Genomic DNA, 21,653 nt, shown 5'->3' on the forward strand with positions numbered 1-21,653 from the left:
TTATATGAACCCAAATTCGGTGAAATCGTAGAAATCGTTGCATGTTGAGTTTTTAGTTTTGTTCAGTATAGATGGTTGGTTTTGTAACTATTGTTGGTCCCACATAAAAATAAGACTTTTAAGGCTTAAGTTTTCATGAACCCTACATAGATGCTTCACAAATGATTGATATGCAGGTTCTACTGGTGGTAATAGTACAGGTTTTTAACACACTGTATTGTGTTTTGTTTGGTCTCTGTACAGCTATGTGCACATGTGGACCATGCCAACAATGGGCAGCAGCAGTGGTTAATCTGGCATCGTGGCACTAACCAATGATGTATGTCTATGGCACTGACCTGCAAGGCAGACAAGGTGCCCACTTCGCTGAGGTAGGGGTAGAGCTGGTGGGCAGCGTCCCCCAGACTCAGGGGCTCACCCCTCTTCATCAGGGCCTCTGCACGCTTGATGATGTCACGCATGCGGTAGATAAAGCCCTCCTGCTCAGAGGGAAGGATGAACTCATTGTGGACCTGAGGGAGTTAAATCAGTCAATCAATCAGTAAATGAATCATTCAATCCATAAAACAGATATGAGTGAAGGAACAGTTAGATTTGACGATTGAGACAAACACGGACACAGATGGACAAAGTTAGGGAAGAAAGAAAGGAAGATTTTGAAAGTGAGTAAACAATCATCTTTGCTTGTTGTTGTAAGGATTTCATAACAGACACCCACTTAGCTAGCCCTGAAACATGGCTGTAGACTCGTAGCCGCTATAGGAGTCTATAGCCATGTGTCAGGGCTACCACTTAGGCAGATGGCTATTGGAGCAGTGAGTCGATAGATTTCATACACACTAGTTTTGAAACTAGTTTTGCAAGTACAATGCAAAGTGCATTGTACAGGTAACTGCCAAAGTAAAGTGTATTTTTATTTTACATTTATTTATACAGGTTTTCTCATTGAGATAACATCTCTTTTTCAAGAGAGACCTGGTCCAATAGTCTTAATAGGGTGTTGGGCCACCATGAGCCAGAACAGCTTCAATGCACCTTGGCATAGATTCAACAAGTGTTTGGAAGTCTATTGGAGGGATGCAAGACCATTGTTCCATAAGAAATGTCATCATTTGGTGTTTTGTTGATGGTAGTGGAAAACACTCTGGGGCACCGCTCCAGAATCTCCCATAAGTGTTCAATTGGGTTGAGATCTGGTGACAAACAGCCATGGCATATGGTTTAGTGTTTTCATGCTCATCAAACTATTTGGTGACCACTCGTGCCCTGTGGATGGGGGCATTGTCATCCTATGGGACATAGTCATGGTAGCCAAAATAATAGCCTGCCCAGGATTTTTGTACATGACCATAAGCATGATGCAATGTTAATTGCTTAATTACCTCAGGACCCACACCTGTGTGGAAGCACCTACATTCAGTATATTTTTTATCCCTCATTTAAAGTGTTTCCATTATTTTGGCAGTTACCTGTATGTTAAGATGAGATGGACACAACAACATAAAATACAGGACATCATATTCAGATGACAAGAGAGAAAACAGTATCTAAGCAAGCCTAAATATCGTATATATTAAATGATAAAAAAAGATATAGTTTTTTTGTACCAAGCTAAATTATTCATTGTCATTGGTAGATCAATTTGCTTATTGAACCTAAAAACGGTATAATACAAGTAAATTATCTTATTTCAATAAATGTTTCAAGATATGTTATACTATTTCATATTAAGGTAAAATATCTTGGAAAATTACTTGAAATAAGATAAATGACTTGTATTAAGCCTTTTATAGGTTAAAATAAGCAATCTGCCAATGATGTTAGATAATTTAGCTTGGTATGAATTATCACTCAATAAGACATTTCGGCTTGTTTAGATGTCACTTTTTGCAGTGCACCAATTCAAAATGGTTCTCTGCGGTCATTTTCAGCTTGTTTTAATCCCACCAACTCCATGATGTGAGCAACTGCTATGATGTTTTAAGGATTAGAGAAATTATCCCTCATGACTGGGTCATATTCAATCAAAACCGTTAACCATGCGTTCCCAGGGCCAAGGCCAAACAATATTCTTTCCAAAACTGTGAGAGATCTTGTTGGAATCCATGGTCAGTTTCACTTTCTTACACAGTAAATACTATTTCATTGATTGGATAATTAGATGTTATATTCTCAAGAAGCAAGCATAGTGTTCTTCTGTGTTCTCTGGGAAGTTATTGTTCTGCTTGAAAAAAGCCTGATGTTTTGTAACACTGGATGAGCTTACAGTAGCTCAGTGGATAAGAAATAGTTGAGTTAAAGATACGTGCATGCACACACACACACACACACACCATGACAGCAGCAATGTCCTCCGGGTTGTCTCCGTCCAGGTCAAACTTAAAGGTCACCATCTTACTGTTATGAGTCTGGAGCTGACACTCCACCACACGGTCCACTTTGTCAGACAACTGGAAGGACAGGAGAAAAACGAGAGTTTATCCACTCAGAACACGTAGCCACTTTACAAGACCAAGGATGACTTGGATTGCAATCCTCTTTGTATGTGATTAATTCATTACAACTGCAGGCAGGCAGGCAGGCAGACAGACAGACAGACATTCCATACCCCAGTGATTCGTAGGCGTGAGCGGGCTCTCCTCCTGAAGAGCTTGGTACCGGTACGTTTGTTGGCACTCTTTTCTGATAGGCCCTCATTGCCATCACTCAAGCCTGATGTCACATCAGAGGCATAGCTGTGGGGATAATCAGGAAGTGGTTTATGACAACTGCCCAGGAGATGTAACACTGTCATTTTTTTATTGATAATACTAACTATTGCTATAAGAACACCTACACTACTACCACCACTACAAAAATGTTGACTACTAGCACTTACAGTACCGATACAACTACTACTACTGAAAGTACAACAACTACTACTACTACTACTACTACTACTACTACTACTACTACTACTACTGTCTACTTCTAGTCTTATTTATACTACACAACTAATAATGAACTGGTTACTAATGAGTCTGTAGTGTATCACCAAACAAACCCCTGAGAGTCTTCTAACTATTCAAAGGTTATGTCCATCCCACCCAGCTCCCAGAAGGAAAAGCCTATTAAGACCATTGACCTTCTCCCCCGAGACCATTATGGATTACATTCAGAAAGGCACCTGAAGGGAAGGAAGTGCTCTGATGCCTCTTGCTCCACTCTCGCTCCAATTGCACACAGGAAATGGGGTAATTGGAGGATGAGGGCAGGGGGAGGATGGGGGAGAGAGAGTGTGTGTGTGTGTGGGTGTGTGTTTGTGTGTGGGTGTGTGTGTGTGTGCGTGTGTGTGTGTTAGGTGTGTGTGTGTGTGTTAGGTGAGTCACAGGAGAAAAGGAAGCACACTCCAACGGAGCTCTTTAAACAGACATTCACGTGGCATCATTCATCAAAGTGTTGTTCGCCACAACAGACTCGCTCGCTATTTCCCATGGGGATAGAGAACAACACACAGGCTCTAAAAAATATCCCCTTCAAGTTCACTCACACCTGTCCTGTTTTAATAAATACTACCGGAAATGTGTGTTAACTGCAGAGATACCCATTACACAGAGAAGTTATTCTACTTTTATTTATTTTATTTAACTAGTTAAAAGCAGCAAAGTTCTCGTGTAGTGGTTGTATATTTCTATAGTACATTTGAAATGTTTGTTCCTTTGTTGGGCCTTTGTTGTCTTGATTGCAACACTGCCATACACACATCACATTATACTTAGATACTGGCCATAAGGTGTGTGGGGCAGGCCTTTGCCTTTCTTTATACCCTGAACAACACCCCCATCATGGAAGGTTCTACATGTGTTTGGGTTACCTGTCGACAGGAGAAGAGAAACCACTGGCATTTCCTGACTGGGGCATGGTAGTGTTGGATACAGCGATACTCTGGGGGAGGGACAGAGCGTCAGAATAGTCTGTTGAGGTAGGGTGCTAAAATTAAACATTAATGGCTTATCAACTCATCACTCGAATCATAAACACATATCCCCGTTATATATAACTAGTAGGGCCCAGAACCTTTCCTGGTAAGGTGTTGTGTAAGAGTCCTAACTGGATATAACACCTTTTATAAACTGGCTGGTTCGAGCCCTGAATGCTGATTGGCTGACAGCTGTGTTATATGACAAAACATTTATTTTTACTTCTCTAACTACGTTGGTAACCAGTTTATAATAGCAATAAGGCACGTCTGTGGTTTGTGATATATGGCCAATATACCACAGCTAAGGGCTGTGTCCAAGAACAGCCCTTAGCCATGGTATATTGGCCATATACCACACCCCCCCGGGCCTTATTGCTTAAATATAACAGTTATAAGAAGTCATGATAATTAATATTTGGACTGTTGAGCTTTACATCCATAGAAATATAAACCTCAAGAACTTCATACAGGCTACCTACCGAGGGGAAGCGGAGAGCTGGGATTGGTGGAGCGTCAGGGGGAGGAGCCTTGATGGCCAGGGCCTCGATGCGAGGGATCTCTAGGGGCAACGGAACAGGAGTGATGGAGGAAGGGGCGAAATTAACAGGAGGCTGGAGATGGGGATCCCCGGGATCCTGGAAGCCAGACGAGCTCAGGTAGCCATCCATTTCGCAGTCGGCTGCCATGGAGACACCATGGTTAAAGGAAGGGAAGTGGGAGGGAAGAGACAGACAGGCGTTAACATTAACATTCTTTATGCCATGTAACCCTGACTGTGTTCAACATATACTGTAAAAGTTAAGTCTTGTCTGGAAATAATGTATACTCAATGTTTCTTGTTATTTGTTCATGAAAAAAAAATCCAAAGGGGTCCTTTTTGGGCTCCACTAACAGGCACCGTGAGGGACGGCTACATGGATTAGCAGGGCTAGAGGGTAACCACAACAAATGGACAGAGGCATAACTGCAAAAGATTAGCCTACTTAAGAAATATATAAAAAACACATAGGATCTACACAGGGCTATGTAGCACGTGCCCTAGGCAAAGTCTGTTGAGCCAACAGTTTCCAGTACAGATATAAGGAAACACGTGGGCCCATGCACACACATACACACACGGTGCAGCTGTGATACTGTAATACCGAATCCAGGGCATGAGCATGTCAGCAATGAATGTTTGAAGCATGTTTTGGCTAAACCTTCCACATATTTCAGCGAGTATGTTCCCCAAGGACTAACCTTGAAGGTTGTGTGAATAGGATATCTGTGTTCTTTATATTTTTTTATGGTAAACTTGTGGACCATGCTTATCTATCTGCGTTATAGGCCAGGCCAATGCACTTTGCATGTTGCCTAGACATGAGAAGGCTCGACTGTACATACTGTCTGTGGGCAAATGTGTAGCTTCAGGAGTTCAGCTACGAAGCGACACAAGGTTGGGATAAATGTGTCTGCTATACATGACCATGTGATTACAGTATAGTGCAGTGGTTCTCAAACCTCTCCTTGGATACCCCCAGCCGTTCCAGAGCGAGCACCCCTGATTCAACTTGTTAACGAATCATCAAGCCCTTGAATAGATTCATCAGTTGAGCTAGGTCACATCCGAGGGTCCCCAAAGGAGAAGTTTGAGAACCACTGGTATATTGAGTGCATCCTCACACGTGGCAGAGGAGTAGCTGGCATGTCTGATGTTGTAGTGCAGCCGCTGGTCTGCCTCCTGCTCCTCCGTCTCTGCTGTGAAGCTGGCATTTATCCCCGAATCCACCGAGCCATTAGCCACGGATATCACCGGCCTCGACACCATCGGAGTGGGCAGACTCTGGGCAGGGGGTGCCGAGACAGGGGCGGGCTGTTTAATGGGAAGGGCTATTTGAGGTTTGGGGGTGGGCGGTTCTGGCTCGGGGGCCAACTCTGGTTCTTCCTCGATGACAGTTTCCTGTTGTTGGCGCAAGGCCTCCTCGGCAATCCGGCGCTGTTTCTCCCGCTGCCGCTTGATGGCGGTGGCGCGGTCCCGGATGGCTTTGGCCACCAGCTTGTAATCTGCCTCACAGACGAAGCCCAGCACCACCTAAGGGGAGGGGGAGAGGATGAGGGAGAGGGAAGGAAAGGGGGTGGTGAGGGAGAATGTTAGGGAGATGGGGAGAGCAATCAGTGAACTTGACACTTGAGATCCACAAAATGTGAAAAGGGTCCGGAAATCCATCAACAACCCACCATCTCCTGGGCCACCTCCTCGGGTAAATCCTTGTAGAGTTCAAACAGGAACTCGATGGCGTTGTTGTCCTTGTACTTCCCATGCAGCTTCTTGGTGTCGTCCATACGCAGCCACAGCTTCAGGCCAGACTTCACCGTGTCGTCCTCCTCCGCCAGCTCAACATGGACGCCATTGTTCTCCTTGAAGAAGGTGTGTTCCAGCAGGTCTTGGATGGTGTACCTGAAGAGGCCACTGTTTTCTTAGTTCTATAATCCATTGAATTGAATATTACTGTATTTTGTCTGTTCTTTTTATAGTCATTAACTAAACATGGGGGACAAAAACAGTATTTTACTATAGGTGGGTGGATGTGGTGAGTCAGACTCTGTGCCACTTTAGACTATTGACACACAGCCAAAGGAGAGAGATGGATAGGTGTGTAATGTAATGTGCCCCTATTTAACAACAGGTCAGGTGTTATCTCATTGGAACCCCAGGGGGCCTGAAACCTGACAACATTTGAATTATGTCTGAAGTCGTTTCTCACTGTTATTTTTAACTCATAACATAATTCGATCAATGCTTTGAAAGAGAATAAGAAAATAGAAAAGCTAATCATAAAACTGTTTTCTTGAGGGCATTTACACAGTTGTTGGCTGAGACTGATACAATCTATTTTGTTTCAATGTCAGCGCCCTTAGATTAATGTTGGAGAGAGAGCGACAAAGAGTCTAGACAAACTAGCTTGACAGGTATAATATCCTTTGTCTAGGAGGAACAAAACTGTCGGTCTAATGTTTGCACACATTAAGAATACACACACACACACACAGACACACACACACACACTTCAACCTAGAATCTTTCCAACATTTGATACCACACCACCGCAGTGCCAGACTGAAAGCGGATGTCTGAGGTAAGGTGACTAAAGAGAATTCCTATCTGATTACTCTACCTCTGGTCTGTATTTATGCGGATGCATCCCTCTATGATCCCTTTCAACTCAGGGACTTTTACTTTGAAGAAGCTGTCCGGCTTAATTCCCTGTGAGGAGAAAGAAGGAGAGGGGAAAAGAGGAACGGTTAGATATGTCACCGACATCAATCACTCCACCATTTGGGAGAGGAGAGGACTGACGCAGACAGAAGGACCCCTGAAGCAGAGTATGTGAGCAGAGCGGAGTTGGAGCAGAGCGGGGAGTGGAACGTGCCCAATTTGACTGGAGTGAGGAGCGAGAATCCCAAAGGCTGGAGCTTCGGCCTTCGCGCTCGCTCTAATTTCGCTCCAGTAGAGCTCATTTCACGAGCTCAGGGCATGCCCGGCCCAGCATGCATTTGTAGTCTACGTGGGTGCTGCTATAACCCCTTGCTTTAGCTACTTTCATGAAGTTCCTTAAATATTTTAATTTTAAAAAACACAGGTGCAAAATCAAAGTGACTTACAAAGATGAGGACCAAGAGCAAGAGAGGGAGTGTGGTGATGTAGTGTGGTGATGTAAGAATCATTGTGGAATCTGAAAAAAACAAATATCCCGAAAGCATGATGGTGTAGGTTAATTACTACGTGCATATGCCAAAAGAAAGGAATGAGGTGGATAGCTAATTAAGTGTCATTGTAGCAAAGTATTTCTAAACAAAAATTGGATCTCTTAATAGATTCCTTTATTTTTGTTCTATTATCTATACAATAGACCATAACTGATTTGGTCCCAATAAGTCTGGGATATTCCAACTTTCAAGGAGCTTTCTGTTTTGATTGGGTTATTTTGCCAAAAAACATCCCTGACCAGCCTGGCAAGAGTGGCCAAAAGGGTGTTTAGCTTCCCCAGTGGCTTTGCAAGCTCGGAATATTCTCTGCTGCAGGCCTGCTCTCCAGGCACCATGGAATGAGCCTGAAGCCACAGACTCTGTCGAAACTTGAGTTTCTAAAAATGAATTCAAAGGCACTGTAAACTGAGCCCAATAAGGCATTTTTCTTTTAATTCCAACTATAATCTGGGTGGTTCGAACTCTGAATGCTGATTGGCTGACAGCCGTAGTATATCAGACTGTATACCACGCGTATGACAAAACATTTATTTTTACTGCTCTAATTACATTGGTAACAAGTTTATAATAGCAAAAAGGCACCTCTGGGGTTTGTGGTATATGGCCAATATACCACAGCTAAGGGCTGTATCCAGGCACTCCGCGTTGCGTCATGCACAAGACCCGTCCTTAGCCGTGGTATATTGGCCATATACCACACTTCTTCGTGCCTTATTGCTTAAGTAAGTCACAGCCTATATAGGCAATTTATAGACTATAATTATTTAATACAATGAAATGTTGTTTAAATGCTGAGCGCTTAATGTCCCTGACTCCCTACCAGCCTAGTGTGTCACATTCACAAATGCTTCACAATTGATTTATTTGTAGCTATAGCCTTGAAATAATTTAAATGATACAGCCTAAATAATAATTTTTGTTCCTTCTTCTGTCTGGCGCCTGACCTATTTAGTATTAATATGCTGTTTAATATGACATGTAGCCCATTTGAAATGATGAGCGCTTCTTACATTCACCTATTCATGTTTATTAAAATACTTTTAATTCAAATCATATCAAATCAAATGTATTGCTCACATACACGTGTTTAGCAGATGTTATTGCGGGTGTAGCGAAATGCTTGTGTATGGTTTGGTTTCAATACTTCAAAACCAAATGGTAGGTCCAGGTCGTCACAAAAAATAGATGGGTGTTGGTTAAATTGTGATTTTAATGAATGGAGCGAATTTGGAGCGGTTGTAAAGGACATGGAGTGCCGAAGCGGTGCTCCATGAGCAATGAGCAGATAGCCAACCGCTCAACTCCGCTCACCTACTCTGTCCTGAAGGAGCCAGGGTGATACGGGAGTGAGGAGTGAGGGACAATGTGGAGATTTTTCCCTAGCCTGCCCTACACCACTATGATGGATGGAATAATTTCTAAGTGTGTCTATATGCTTCACAGTAGATGTACATCCTCTATTCACATTGGTAGATCTCCTGAGCAGAATACCTTTAAATGTGAAATATAGAGTGAGGGAAAAGTATTTGATCCCCTGCTGATTTTGTACGTTTGCTCACTGACAAAGAATTGATCAGTCTATAATTTTAATGGTAGGTTTATTTGAACAGTGAGAGACAGAATAACAACAAAAAAATCCAGAAAAACGCATGTCAAAAATGTTATAAATTGATTTGCATTTTAATGAGGGAAATAATTATTTGACCCCTCGGCAAAACATGATTTAGTACTTGGTGGCAAAACCCTTGTTGGCAATCACAGAGGTCAGACGTTTCTTGCGGTTGGCCACCAGGTTTACACACATTTCAGGAGGGATTTTGTCCCGCTCCTCTTTGCAGATCTTCTCCAAGTCATTAAGATTTCGAGGCTGACGTTTGGCAACTCAAACCTTCAGCTCCCTCCACAGAGTTTCTATGGGATTAAGGTCTGGAGACTGGCTAGGCCACTTCAGGACCTTAATGTGCTTCTTCTTGAACCACTCCTTTGTTGCCTTGGCCGTGTGTTTTGGGTCATTGTCATGCTGGAATACCCATCCACGACCCATTTTCAATGTCCTGGCTGAGGGATGGAGGTTCTCACCCACGATTTGACGGTACATGGCTCCGTCCATCGTCCCTTTGATGCGGTGAAGTTGTCCTGTCCCCTTAGCAGAAAAATACCCCCAAAGCATAATGTTTCCACCTCCATGTTTGACGGTGGGGATGGTGTTCTTGGGGTCATAGGCAGCATTCCTCCTCCGAACACAGCGAGTTGAGACCAAAATGGAGCTCTTTGGCATCAACTCATCTGACCACAACACTTTCACCCAGTTGTCCTCTGAATCATTCAGATGTTCATTGGCAAACTTCAGACGGGCATGTATATGTGCTTTCTTGAACAGGGGGACCTTGCGGGCGCTGATGGATTTCAGTCCTTCACGGTGTAGTGTGTTACCAATTGTTTTCTTGGTCACTATGGTCTCAGCTGCCTTGAGATCATTGACACGATCCTCCCGTGTAGTTCTGGGCTGATTCCTCACCGTTCTCATGATCATTGCAACTCCACAAGGTGAGATCTTGCATGGAGCCCCAGGCCGAGGGAGATTGACAGTTCTTTTATGTTTCTTCCATTTGCGAATAATCGCACCAACTGTTGTCACCTTCTCACCAAGCTGCTTGGCGATGGTCTTGTAGTCCATTCCAGCCTTGTGTAGGTCTACAATCTTGTCCCTGACATCTTTGGTCTTGGCCATGGTGGAGTGTTTGGAATCTGATTGATTGATTGCTTCTGTTGACAGGTGTCTTTTATACAGGTAACAAACTGGGATTAAGAGCTCTCAGCTCGTTACCTGTATAAAAGACACCTGGGAGCCAGAAATCTTTCTGATTGAGAGGGGGTCAAATACTTATTTCCCTCATTAAAATGCAAATCAATTTCTAACATTTTTGACATGCGTTTTTCTGGATTCTTTTTGTCATGCAGGTGAAAGAGGACCCAAAAGCGACTTGGCGAAAACAGAGTCTTTAATCCAGTAAAGTAAATACAATCAAAAAAACACAACTTTCACTCGAAATGACGAGGACAAACTGGAGACTCGATCTTGAACAGCAGGTGAACAGCAGGTTGCCTCGGGAAGGCACTTGAACCAGACAGACTCAGACACCTGCTCACCACGCAGCATCTGAGGAAAACACGACACGACAGGGCGATACACAATCACAGCACGGTGAATTCTAAACAAGGAACCGACAGGGCAGAAACGGGAAACAAGGAGAGAAATAGGGACTCTAATCAGGGAAAAGGATCGGGAACAGGTGTGGGAAGGCTAAATGATGATTAGGGGAATAGGAACAGCTGGGAGCAGGAACGGAACGATAGAGAGAAGAGAGAGCGAGAGAGTGAGAGAGGGAGGGGGAGAGAGAGGGATAGAAAGAGGGAAAGAACCTAATAAGACCAGCAGAGGGAAACGAATAGAATGGGAAGCACAGGGACAAGACGTGATAATAAATGACAAAACATGACAGTACCCCCACTCACCGAGCGCCTCCTGGCGCACTCGAGGAGGAATCCTGGCGGCAACGGAGGAAATAATCAATGAGTGAACGGTCCAGCACGCCCCGAGACGGAACACAACTCCTCTCCTCAGGACCGTAACCCTCCCAATCCACTAAGTATTGGTGACCCCGTCCCCGAGAACGCATGTCCATGATCTTATGTACCTTGTAAATAGGTGCGCTCTCGACAAGGACGGGAGGGGGGAGGGAAGACGAACGGGAGTGCGAAGAAAGGGCTTGACACAGGAGACATGGAAGACAGGATGGACGCGACGAAGATGTCGCGGAAGAAGCAGTCGCACAGCGACAGGATTGACGACCTGGGAGACACGGAACGGACCAATGAACCGCGGAGTCAACTTACGAGAAGCTGTCGTAAGAGGAAGGTTGCGAGTGGAAAGCCACACTCTCTGGCCGCAACAATACCTTGGACTCTTAATCCTGCGTTTATTGGCGGCTCTCACAGTCTGTGCCCTGTAACGGCAAAGTGCAGACCTCACCCTCCTCCAGGTGCGCTCACAACGTTGGACAAACGCTTGAGCGGAGGGAACGCTGGACTCGGCAAGCTGGGATGAGAACAGAGGAGGCTGGTAACCCAGACTACTCTGAAACGGAGATAACCCGGTAGCAGACGAAGGAAGCGAATTGTGAGCGTATTCTGCCCAGGGGAGCTGTTCTGCCCAAGACGCAGGGTTTCTGAAAGAAAGGCTGCGTAGTATGCGACCAATCGTCTGATTGGCCCTCTCTGCTTGACCGTTAGACTGGGGATGAAACCCGGAAGAGAGACTGACGGACGCACCAATCAAACGACAGAACTCCCTCCAAAACTGTGACGTGAATTGCGGGCCTCTGTCTGAAACGGCGTCTAACGGAAGGCCATGAATTCTGAATACATTCTCGATAATGATTTGTGCCGTCTCCTTAGCGGAAGGAAGTTTAGCGAGGGGAATGAAATGTGCCGCCTTAGAGAACCTATCGACAACCGTAAGAATCACAGTCTTCCCCGCAGACAAAGGCAGACCGGTAATGAAGTCTAGGGCGATGTGAGACCATGGTCGAGAAGGAATGGGGAGCGGTCTGAGACGACCGGCAGGAGGAGAGTTACCCGACTTAGTCTGCGCGCAGTCCGAACAAGCAGCCACGAAACGGCGCGTGTCACGCTCCTGAGTCGGCCACCAAAAGCGCTGGCGAATAGACGCAAGAGTGCCTCGAACACCGGGATGACCAGCTAACTTGGCAGAGTGAGCCCACTGAAGAACAGCCAGACGAGTGGAAACAGGAACGAAAAGGAGGTTACTAGGACAAGCGCGCGGCGACGCAGTGTGCGTGAGTGCTTGCTTAACCTGTCTTTCAATTCCCCAGACTGTTAACCCGACAACACGCCCATAAGGAAGAATCCCCTCGGGATCAGTAGAAGCCACAGAAGAACTAAACAGACGGGATAAGGCATCAGGCTTGGTGTTCTTGCTACCCGGACGGTAAGAAATCACAAACTCGAAACGAGCGAAAAACAACGCCCAACGAGCTTGACGGGCATTAAGTCGTTTGGCAGAACGGATGTACTCAAGGTTCTTATGGTCTGTCCAAACGACAAAAGGAACGGTCGCCCCCTCCAACCACTGTCGCCATTCGCCTAGGGCTAAGCGGATGGCGAGCAGTTCACGGTTACCCACATCATAGTTGCGCTCAGATGGCGACAGGCGATGAGAAAAATAAGCGCAAGGATGAACCTTATCGTCAGACTGGAAGCGCTGGGATAGAATGGCTCCCACGCCTACCTCTGAAGCGTCAACCTCGACAATGAATTGTCTAGTGACGTCAGGAGTAACGAGGATAGGAGCGGACGTAAAACGTTCTTTTAGAAGATCAAAAGCTCCCTGGGCGGAACCGGACCACTTAAAACACGTCTTGACAGAAGTAAGAGCTGTGAGAGGGGCAGCAACTTGACCGAAATTACGAATGAAACGCCGATAGAAATTAGCGAAACCTAAAAAGCGCTGCAACTCGACACGTGACCTTGGAACGGGCCAATCACTGACAGCTTGGACCTTAGCGGAATCCATCTGAATGCCTTCAGCGGAAATAACGGAACCGAGAAAAGTAACGGAGGAGACATGAAAAGAGCACTTCTCAGCCTTTACGTAGAGACAATTCTCTAAAAGGCGCTGTAGGACACGTCGAACGTGCTGAACATGAATCTCGAGTGACGGAGAAAAAATCAGGATATCGTCAAGATAGACAAAAACAAAGATGTTCAGCATGTCTCTCAGAACATCATTAACTAATGCCTGAAAAACAGCTGGCGCATTGGCGAGACCGAACGGCAGAACCCGGTACTCAAAATGCCCTAACGGAGTGTTAAACGCCGTTTTCCACTCGTCCCCCCTCTCTGATGCGCACGAGATGGTAAGCGTTACGAAGGTCCAACTTAGTAAAGCACCTGGCTCCCTGCAGAATCTCGAAGGCTGATGACATAAGGGGAAGCGGATAACGATTCTTAACCGTTATGTCATTCAGCCCTCGATAATCCACGCAGGGGCGCAGAGTACCGTCCTTCTTCTTAACAAAAAGAACCCGCCCGGCCGGAGAGGAAGAAGGCACTATGGTACCGGCGTCAAGAGACACAGACAAATAATCCTCGAGAGCCTTACGTTCGGGAGCCGACAGAGAGTATAGTCTACCCCGAGGAGGAGTGGTCCCCGGAAGGAGATCAATACTACAATCATACGACCGGTGAGGAGGAAGGGAGTTGGCTCGGGACCGACTGAAGACCGTGCGCAGATCATGATATTCCTCCGGCACTCCTGTCAAATCGCCAGGTTCCTCCTGAGAAGTAGGGACAGAAGAAATGGGAGGGATGGCAGACATTAAACACTTCACATGACAAGAAACGTTCCAGGATAGGATAGAATTACTAGACCAATTAATAGAAGGATTATGACATACTAGCCAGGGATGACCCAAAACAACAGGTGTAAACGGTGAACGGAAAATCAAAAAAGAAATAGTCTCACTGTGGTTACCAGATACTGTGAGGGTTAAAGGTAGTGTCTCAAATCTGATACTGGGAAGATGACTACCATCTAAGGCGAACATGGGCGTAGGCTTCTCTAACTCTCTGAAAGGAATGTCATGTTTCCGAACCCATGCTTCGTCCATGAAACAACCCTCAGCCCCAGAGTCTATCAAGGCACTACATGTAGCACCCGAACCGGTCCAGCGTAGATGGACCGACAAAGTAGTACAGGATTTTGATGGAGAGACTTGAGTAGTTGCGCTCAACAGTAGCCCTCCGCTTACAGATGAGCTCTGGCTTTTACTGGACATGAATTAACAAAATGTCCAGCAACTCCGCAATAGAGGCACAGGCGGTTGGTGATCCTCCGTTCCCTCTCCTTAGTCGAGATGCGAATCCCTCCCAGCTGCATGGGCTCAGTCTCTGAGCCAGAGGAGGGAGATGGGTGCGATGCGGAGCAGGGAAACACCGTTGATGCGAGCTCTCTTCCACGAGCCCGGTGACGAAGATCTACCCGTCGTTCTATGCGGATGGCGAGAGCAATCAAAGAGTCCACATCTGAAGGAACCTCCCGGGAGAGAATCTCATCCTTAACCACTGCGTGGAGTCCCTCCAGAAAACGAGCGAGCAGCGCCGGCTCGTTCCACTCACTAGAGGCAGCAAGAGTGCGAAACTCAATAGAATAATCCGTTATGGACCGTTCACCTTGGCATAAGGAAGCCAGGGCCCTAGAAGCCTCCCTACCAAAAACTGAACGGTCAAAAACCCGAATCATCTCCTCTTTAAAGTTCTGGAACTTGTTAGAGCAATCAGCCCTTGCCTCCCAGATAGCTGTGCCCCATTCTCGAGCCCGGCCAGTAAGGAGTGAAATGACGTAAGCAACCCGAGCTCTCTCTCTAGAGTATGTGTTGGGTTGGAGAGAGAACACAATCTCACACTGCGTGAGAAAGGAGCGGCACTCAGTGGGCTGCCCGGAGTAGCAAGGTGGGTTATTAACCCTAGGTTCTGGAGACTCGGCAGGCCAGGAAGTAACAGGTGGCACGAGACGTAGACTCTGGAACTGTCCAGAGAGGTCGGAAACCTGAGCGGCCAGGTTCTCCACGGCATGGCGAGCAGCAGACAATTCCTGCTCGTGTCTGCCGAGCATGGCTCCTTGGATCTCGACGGCAGTGTAACGAGCGTCTGAAGTCGCTGGGTCCATTCCTTGGTCGGTTCCTTCTGTCATGCAGGTGAAAGAGGACCCAAAAGCGACTTGGCGAAAACAGAGTCTTTAATCCAGTAAAGTAAATACAATCAAAAAAACACAACTTTCACTCGAAATGACGAGGACAAACTGGAGACTCGATCTTGAACAGCAGGTGAACAGCAGGTTGCCTCGGGAAGGCACTTGAACCAGACAGACTCAGACACCTGCTCACCACGCAGCATCTGAGGAAAACACGACACGACAGGGCGATACACAATCACTGTCATGCAGGTGAAAGAGGACCCAAAAGCGACTTAACAGAAACAGAGTTTATTCAAGTCCAAACAGGGAATAACAGAAATCCTCTAGTCTGTAGAGGGGAATAACAGGAGAAGCGGCCACAGACTGCAGGTCGCTTCGGGTAGGCGCAGGCCGTAGCTGACAGAGATACCTGCTCACACGCAGCATCTGATGAAGGCAAAAACACGACAGGACAGGGCGATACACAATCACAGCACGGTGAATACTAAACAAGGAACCGACAGGACAGGAACGGAACACAAAGGAATAAATAGGGACTCTAATCAGGGGAAAGGATCGGGAACAGGTGTGGGAAGACTAAATGATGATTAGGGGAATAGGAACAGCTGGGAGCAGGAACGGAACGATAGAGAGAAGAGAGAGCGAGAGAGGGAGGGGGAGAGAGAGGGATAGAAAGAGGGAAAGAACCAAATAAGACCAGCAGAGGGAAACGAATAGAATGGGGAGCACAGGGACAAGACATGATAATAAATGACAAACATGACAGTACCCCCCACTCACCGAGCGCCTCCTGGCGCACTCGAGGAGGAATCCTGGCGGCAACGGAGGAATTCATCGATGAGTGAACGGTCCAGCACGTCCCGAGACGGAACCCAACTCCTCTCCTCAGGACCGTAACCCTCCCAATCCACTAAGTATTGGTGACCCCGTCCCGAGAACGCATGTCCATGATCTTATGTACCTTGTAAATAGGTGCGCTCGACAGGACGGGAGGGGGAGGGAAGACGAACGGGGGTGCGAAGAAAGGGCTTAACACAGGAGACATGGAAGACAGGATGGACGCGACGAAGATGTCGCGGAAGAAGCAGTCGCACAGCGACAGGATTGACGACCTGGGAGACACGGAACGGACCAATGAACCGCGGAGTCAACTTACGAAGCTGTCGTAAGAGGAAGGTTGCGAGTGGAAAGCCACACTCTCTGGCCGCAACAATACCTTGGACTCTTAATCCTGCGTTTATTGGCGGCTCTCACCGTCTGTGCCCTGTAACGGCAAAGTGCAGACCTCACCCTCCTCCAGGTGCGCTCACAACGTTGGACAAACGCTTGAGCGGAGGAACGCTGGACTCGGCAAGCTGGGATGAGAACAGAGGAGGCTGGTAACCCAGACTACTCTGAAACGGAGATAACCCGGTAGCAGACGAAGGAAGCGAATTGTGAGCGTATTCTGCCCAGGGAGCTGTTCTGCCCAAGACGCAGGGTTTCTGAAAGAAAGGCTGCGTAGTATGCGACCAATCGTCTGATTGGCCCTCTCTGCTTGACCGTTAGACTGGGGATGAAACCCGGAAGAGAGACTGACGGACGCACCAATCAAACGACAGAACTCCCTCCAAAACTGTGACGTGAATTGCGGGCCTCTGTCTGAAACGGCGTCTAACGGGAGGCCATGAATTCTGAATACATTCTCAATAATGATTTGTGCCGTCTCCTTAGCGGAAGGAAGTTTAGCGAGGGGAATGAAATGTGCCGCCTTAGAGAACCTATCGACAACCGTAAGAATCACAGTCTTCCCCGCAGACAAAGGCAGACCGGTAATGAAGTCTAAGGCGATGTGAGACCATGGTCGAGAAGGAATGGGGAGCGGTCTGAGACGACCGGCAGGAGGAGAGTTACCCGACTTAGTCTGCGCGCAGTCCGAACAAGCAGCCACGAAACGGCGCGTGTCACGCTCCTGAGTCGGCCACCAAAAGCGCTGGCGAATAGACGCAAGAGTGCCTCGAACACCGGGATGACCAGCTAACTTGGCAGAGTGAGCCCACTGAAGAACAGCCAGACGAGTGGAAACAGGAACGAAAAGGAGGTTACTAGGACAAGCGCGCGGCACGCAGTATGCGTGAGTGCTTGCTTAACCTGTCTTTCAATTCCCCAGACTGTTAACCCGACAACACGCCCATAAGGAAGAATCCCTCGGGATCAGTAGAAGCCACAGAAGAACTAAACAGACGGGATAAGGCATCAGACTTGGTGTTCTTGCTACCCGGACGGTAAGAAATCACAAACTCGAAACGAGCGAAAAACAACGCCCAACGAGCTTGACGGGCATTAAGTCGTTTGGCAGAACGGATGTACTCAAGGTTCTTATGGTCTGTCCAAACGACAAAAGGAACGGTCGCCCCCTCCAACCACTGTCGCCATTCGCCTAGGGCTAAGCGGATGGCGAGCAGTTCACGGTTACCCACATCATAGTTGCGCTCAGATGGCGACAGGCGATGAGAAAAATAAGCGCAAGGATGAACCTTATCGTCAGACTGGAAGCGCTGGGATAGAATGGCTCCCACGCCTACCTCTGAAGGCCAACCTCGACAATGAATTGTCTAGTGACGTCAGGAGTAACGAGGATAGGAGCGGACGTAAAACGTTCTTTTAGAAGATCAAAAGCTCCTGGGCGGAACCGGACCACTTAAAACACGTCTTGACAGAAGTAAGAGCTGTGAGAGGGGCAGCAACTTGACCGAAATTACGAATGAAACGCCGATAGAAATTAGCGAAACCTAAAAAGCGCTGCAACTCGACACGTGACCTTGGAACGGGCCAATCACTGACAGCTTGGACCTTAGCGGAATCCATCTGAATGCCTTCAGCGGAAATAACGGAACCGAGAAAAGTAACGGAGGAGACATGAAAAGAGCACTTCTCAGCCTTTACGTAGAGACAATTCTCTAAAAGGCGCTGTAGAACACGTCGAACGTGCTGAACATGAATCTCGAGTGACGGAGAAAAAAATCAGGATATCGTCAAGATAGACAAAAACAAAGATGTTCAGCATGTCTCTCAGAACATCATTAACTAATGCCTGAAAAACAGCTGGCGCATTGGCGAGACCGAACGGCAGAACCCGGTACTCAAAATGCCCTAACGGAGTGTTAAACGCCGTTTCCACTCGTCCCCCTCTCTGATGCGCACGAGATGGTAAGCGTTACGAAGGTCCAACTTAGTAAAGCACCTGGCTCCCTGCAGAATCTCGAAGGCTGATGACATAAGGGGAAGCGGATAACGATTCTTAACCGTTATGTCATTCAGCCCTCGATAATCCACGCAGGGGCGCAGAGTACCGTCCTTCTTCTTAACAAAAAAGAACCCCGCCCCGGCCGGAGAGGAAGAAGGCACTATGGTACCGGCGTCAAGAGACACAGACAAATAATCCTCGAGAGCCTTACGTTCGGGAGCCGACAGAGAGTATAGTCTACCTCGAGGAGGAGTGGTCCCCGGAAGGAGATCAATACTACAATCATACGACCGGTGAGGAGGAAGGGAGTTGGCTCGGGACCGACTGAAGACCGTGCGCAGATCATGATATTCCTCCGGCACTCCTGTCAAATCGCCAGGTTCCTCCTGAGAAGTAGGGACAGAAGAAACGGGAGGATGGCAGACATTAAACACTTCACATGACAAGAAACGTTCCAGGATAGGATAGAATTACTAGACCAATTAATAGAAGGATTATGACATACTAGCCAGGGATGACCCAAAACAACAGGTGTAAACGGTGAACGGAAAATCAAAAAAGAAATAGTCTCACTGTGGTTACCAGATACTGTGAGGGTTAAAGGTAGTGTCTCAAATCTGATACTGGGAAGATGACTACCATCTAAGGCGAACATGGGCGTAGGCTTCTCTAACTCTCTGAAAGGAATGTCATGTTTCCGAACCCATGCTTCGTCCATGAAACAACCCTCAGCCCCAGAGTCTATCAAGGCACTACATGTAGCACCCGAACCGGTCCAGCGTAGATGGACCGACAAAGTAGTACAGGATTTTGATGGAGAGACTTGAGTAGTTGCGCTCACCTGTAGCCCTCCGCTTACAGATGAGCTCTGGCTTTACTGGACATGAATTAACAAAATGTCCAGCAACTCCGCAATAGAGGCACAGGCGGTTGGTGATCCTCCGTTCCCTCTCCTTAGTCGAAATGCGAATCCCTCCCAGCTGCATGGGCTCAGTCTCAAAGCCAGAGGAGGGAGATGGTTGCGATGCGGAGCAGGGAAACACCGTTGATGCGAGCTCTCTTCCACGAGCCCGGTGACGAAGATCTACCCGTCGTTCTATGCGGATGGCGAGAGCAATCAAAGAGTCCACATCTGAAGGAACCTCCCGGGAGAGAATCTCATCCTTAACCACTGCGTGGAGTCCCTCCAGAAAACGAGCGAGCAGCGCCGGCTCGTTCCACTCACTAGAGGCAGCAAGAGTGCGAAACTCAATAGAATAATCCGTTATGGACCGTTCACCTTGGCATAAGGAAGCCAGGGCCCTAGAAGCCTCCCCACCAAAAACTGAACGGTCAAAAACCCGAATCATCTCCTCTTTAAAGTTCTGGAACTTGTTAGAGCAATCAGCCCTTGCCTCCCAGATAGCTGTGCCCCATTCTCGAGCCCGGCCAGTAAGGAGTGAAATGACGTAAGCAACCCGAGCTCTCTCTAGAGTATGTGTTGGGTTGAGAGAGAACACAATCTCACACTGCGTGAGAAAGGAGCGGCACTCAGTGGGCTGCCCGGAGTAGCAAGGTGGGTTATTAACCCTAGGTTCTGGAGGCTCGGCAGGCCAGGAAGTAACAGGTGGCACGAGACGTAGACTCTGGAACTGTCCAGAGAGGTCGGAAACCTGAGCGGCCAGGTTCTCCACGGCATGGCGAGCAGCAGACAATTCCTGCTCGTGTCTGCCGAGCATGGCTCCTTGATCTCGACGGCAGTGTAACGAGCGTCTGAAGTCGCTGGGTCCATTCCTTGGTCGGTTCCTTCTGTCATGCAGGTGAAAGAGGACCCAAAAAGCGACTTAACAGAAACAGAGTTTATTCAAGTCCAAACAGGGAATAACAGAAATCCTCTAGTCTGTAGAGGGGAATAACAGGAGAAGCGGCCACAGACTGCAGGTCGCTTCGGGTAGGCGCAGGCCGTAGCTGACAGAGATACCTGCTCACACGCAGCATCTGATGAAGGCAAAAACACGACAGGACAGGGCGATACACAATCACAGCACGGTGAATACTAAACAAGGAACCGACAGGACAGGAACGGAACACAAAGGAATAAATAGGGACTCTAATCAGGGGAAAGGATCGGGAACAGGTGTGGGAAGACTAAATGATGATTAGGGGAATAGGAACAGCTGGGAGCAGGAACGGAACGATAGAGAGAAGAGAGAGCGAGAGAGTGAGAGAGGGAGGGGGAGAGAGAGGGATAGAAAGAGGGAAAGAACCAAATAAGACCAGCAGAGGGAAACGAATAGAATGGGGAGCACAGGGACAAGACATGATAATAAATGACAAACATGACAATCACAGCACGGTGAATTCTAAACAAGGAACCGACAGGGCAGAAACGGGAAACAAGGAGAGAAATAGGGACTCTAATCAGGGAAAAGGATCGGGAACAGGTGTGGGAAGGCTAAATGATGATTAGGGGAATAGGAACAGCTGGGAGCAGGAACGGAACGATAGAGAGAAGAGAGAGCGAGAGAGTGAGAGAGGGAGGGGGAGAGAGAGGGATAGAAAGAGGGAAAGAACCTAATAAGACCAGCAGAGGGAAACGAATAGAATGGGAAGCACAGGGACAAGACGTGATAATAAATGACAAAACATGACACTTTTGTTGTTATTCTGTCTCTCACTGTTCAAATAACATACCATTAAAATTATAGACTGATCATTTCTTTGTCAGTGGGCAAACGTACAAAATCAGCAGGGGATCAAATACTTTTTCCTCTCACTGTATATATGATAAATATCTAAATGGAGTTAAAGGTTTCGTTGTTATCGGTAACTTTAGGTCGTGTCGTCATCGGTAACAGTTGCCAGGACACCCTGCCCAGAGGCACAATGTCAAAAAACAGTGGCCCACAGTTCAATGGTGTTCCCGTCAGAGACATTCTCTGTGGGCCATCTGTCATGTTTTG

At 47.3% G+C, this 21,653-nt stretch overlaps 1 protein-coding gene across 3 annotated transcripts in view; it reads right to left on the reverse strand.

The window, feature by feature from the left end:
* Nucleotides 1–21,653, reverse strand: part of wnk4b (WNK lysine deficient protein kinase 4b) — an 85,366-nt gene that overhangs the window by 13,850 nt on the left and 49,863 nt on the right. For all 3 annotated transcript variants that reach the window (XM_046329988.1, XM_046329990.1, XM_046329989.1), the window contains exons 5-12: nucleotides 7,117–7,205; nucleotides 6,179–6,398; nucleotides 5,624–6,032; nucleotides 4,441–4,640; nucleotides 3,854–3,924; nucleotides 2,609–2,735; nucleotides 2,334–2,450; nucleotides 339–512 (exon numbers count right to left, since the gene is read on the reverse strand). In XM_046329988.1, the coding sequence (XP_046185944.1) occupies nucleotides 339–512; nucleotides 2,334–2,450; nucleotides 2,609–2,735; nucleotides 3,854–3,924; nucleotides 4,441–4,640; nucleotides 5,624–6,032; nucleotides 6,179–6,398; nucleotides 7,117–7,205 (1,407 nt within the window). The remainder of the gene's footprint in view (nucleotides 1–338; nucleotides 513–2,333; nucleotides 2,451–2,608; nucleotides 2,736–3,853; nucleotides 3,925–4,440; nucleotides 4,641–5,623; nucleotides 6,033–6,178; nucleotides 6,399–7,116; nucleotides 7,206–21,653) is intronic.

This window comes from Oncorhynchus gorbuscha, linkage group LG26 (assembly GCF_021184085.1).
Source record: "Oncorhynchus gorbuscha isolate QuinsamMale2020 ecotype Even-year linkage group LG26, OgorEven_v1.0, whole genome shotgun sequence".
Lineage (NCBI taxonomy): Eukaryota > Metazoa > Chordata > Actinopteri > Salmoniformes > Salmonidae > Oncorhynchus > Oncorhynchus gorbuscha.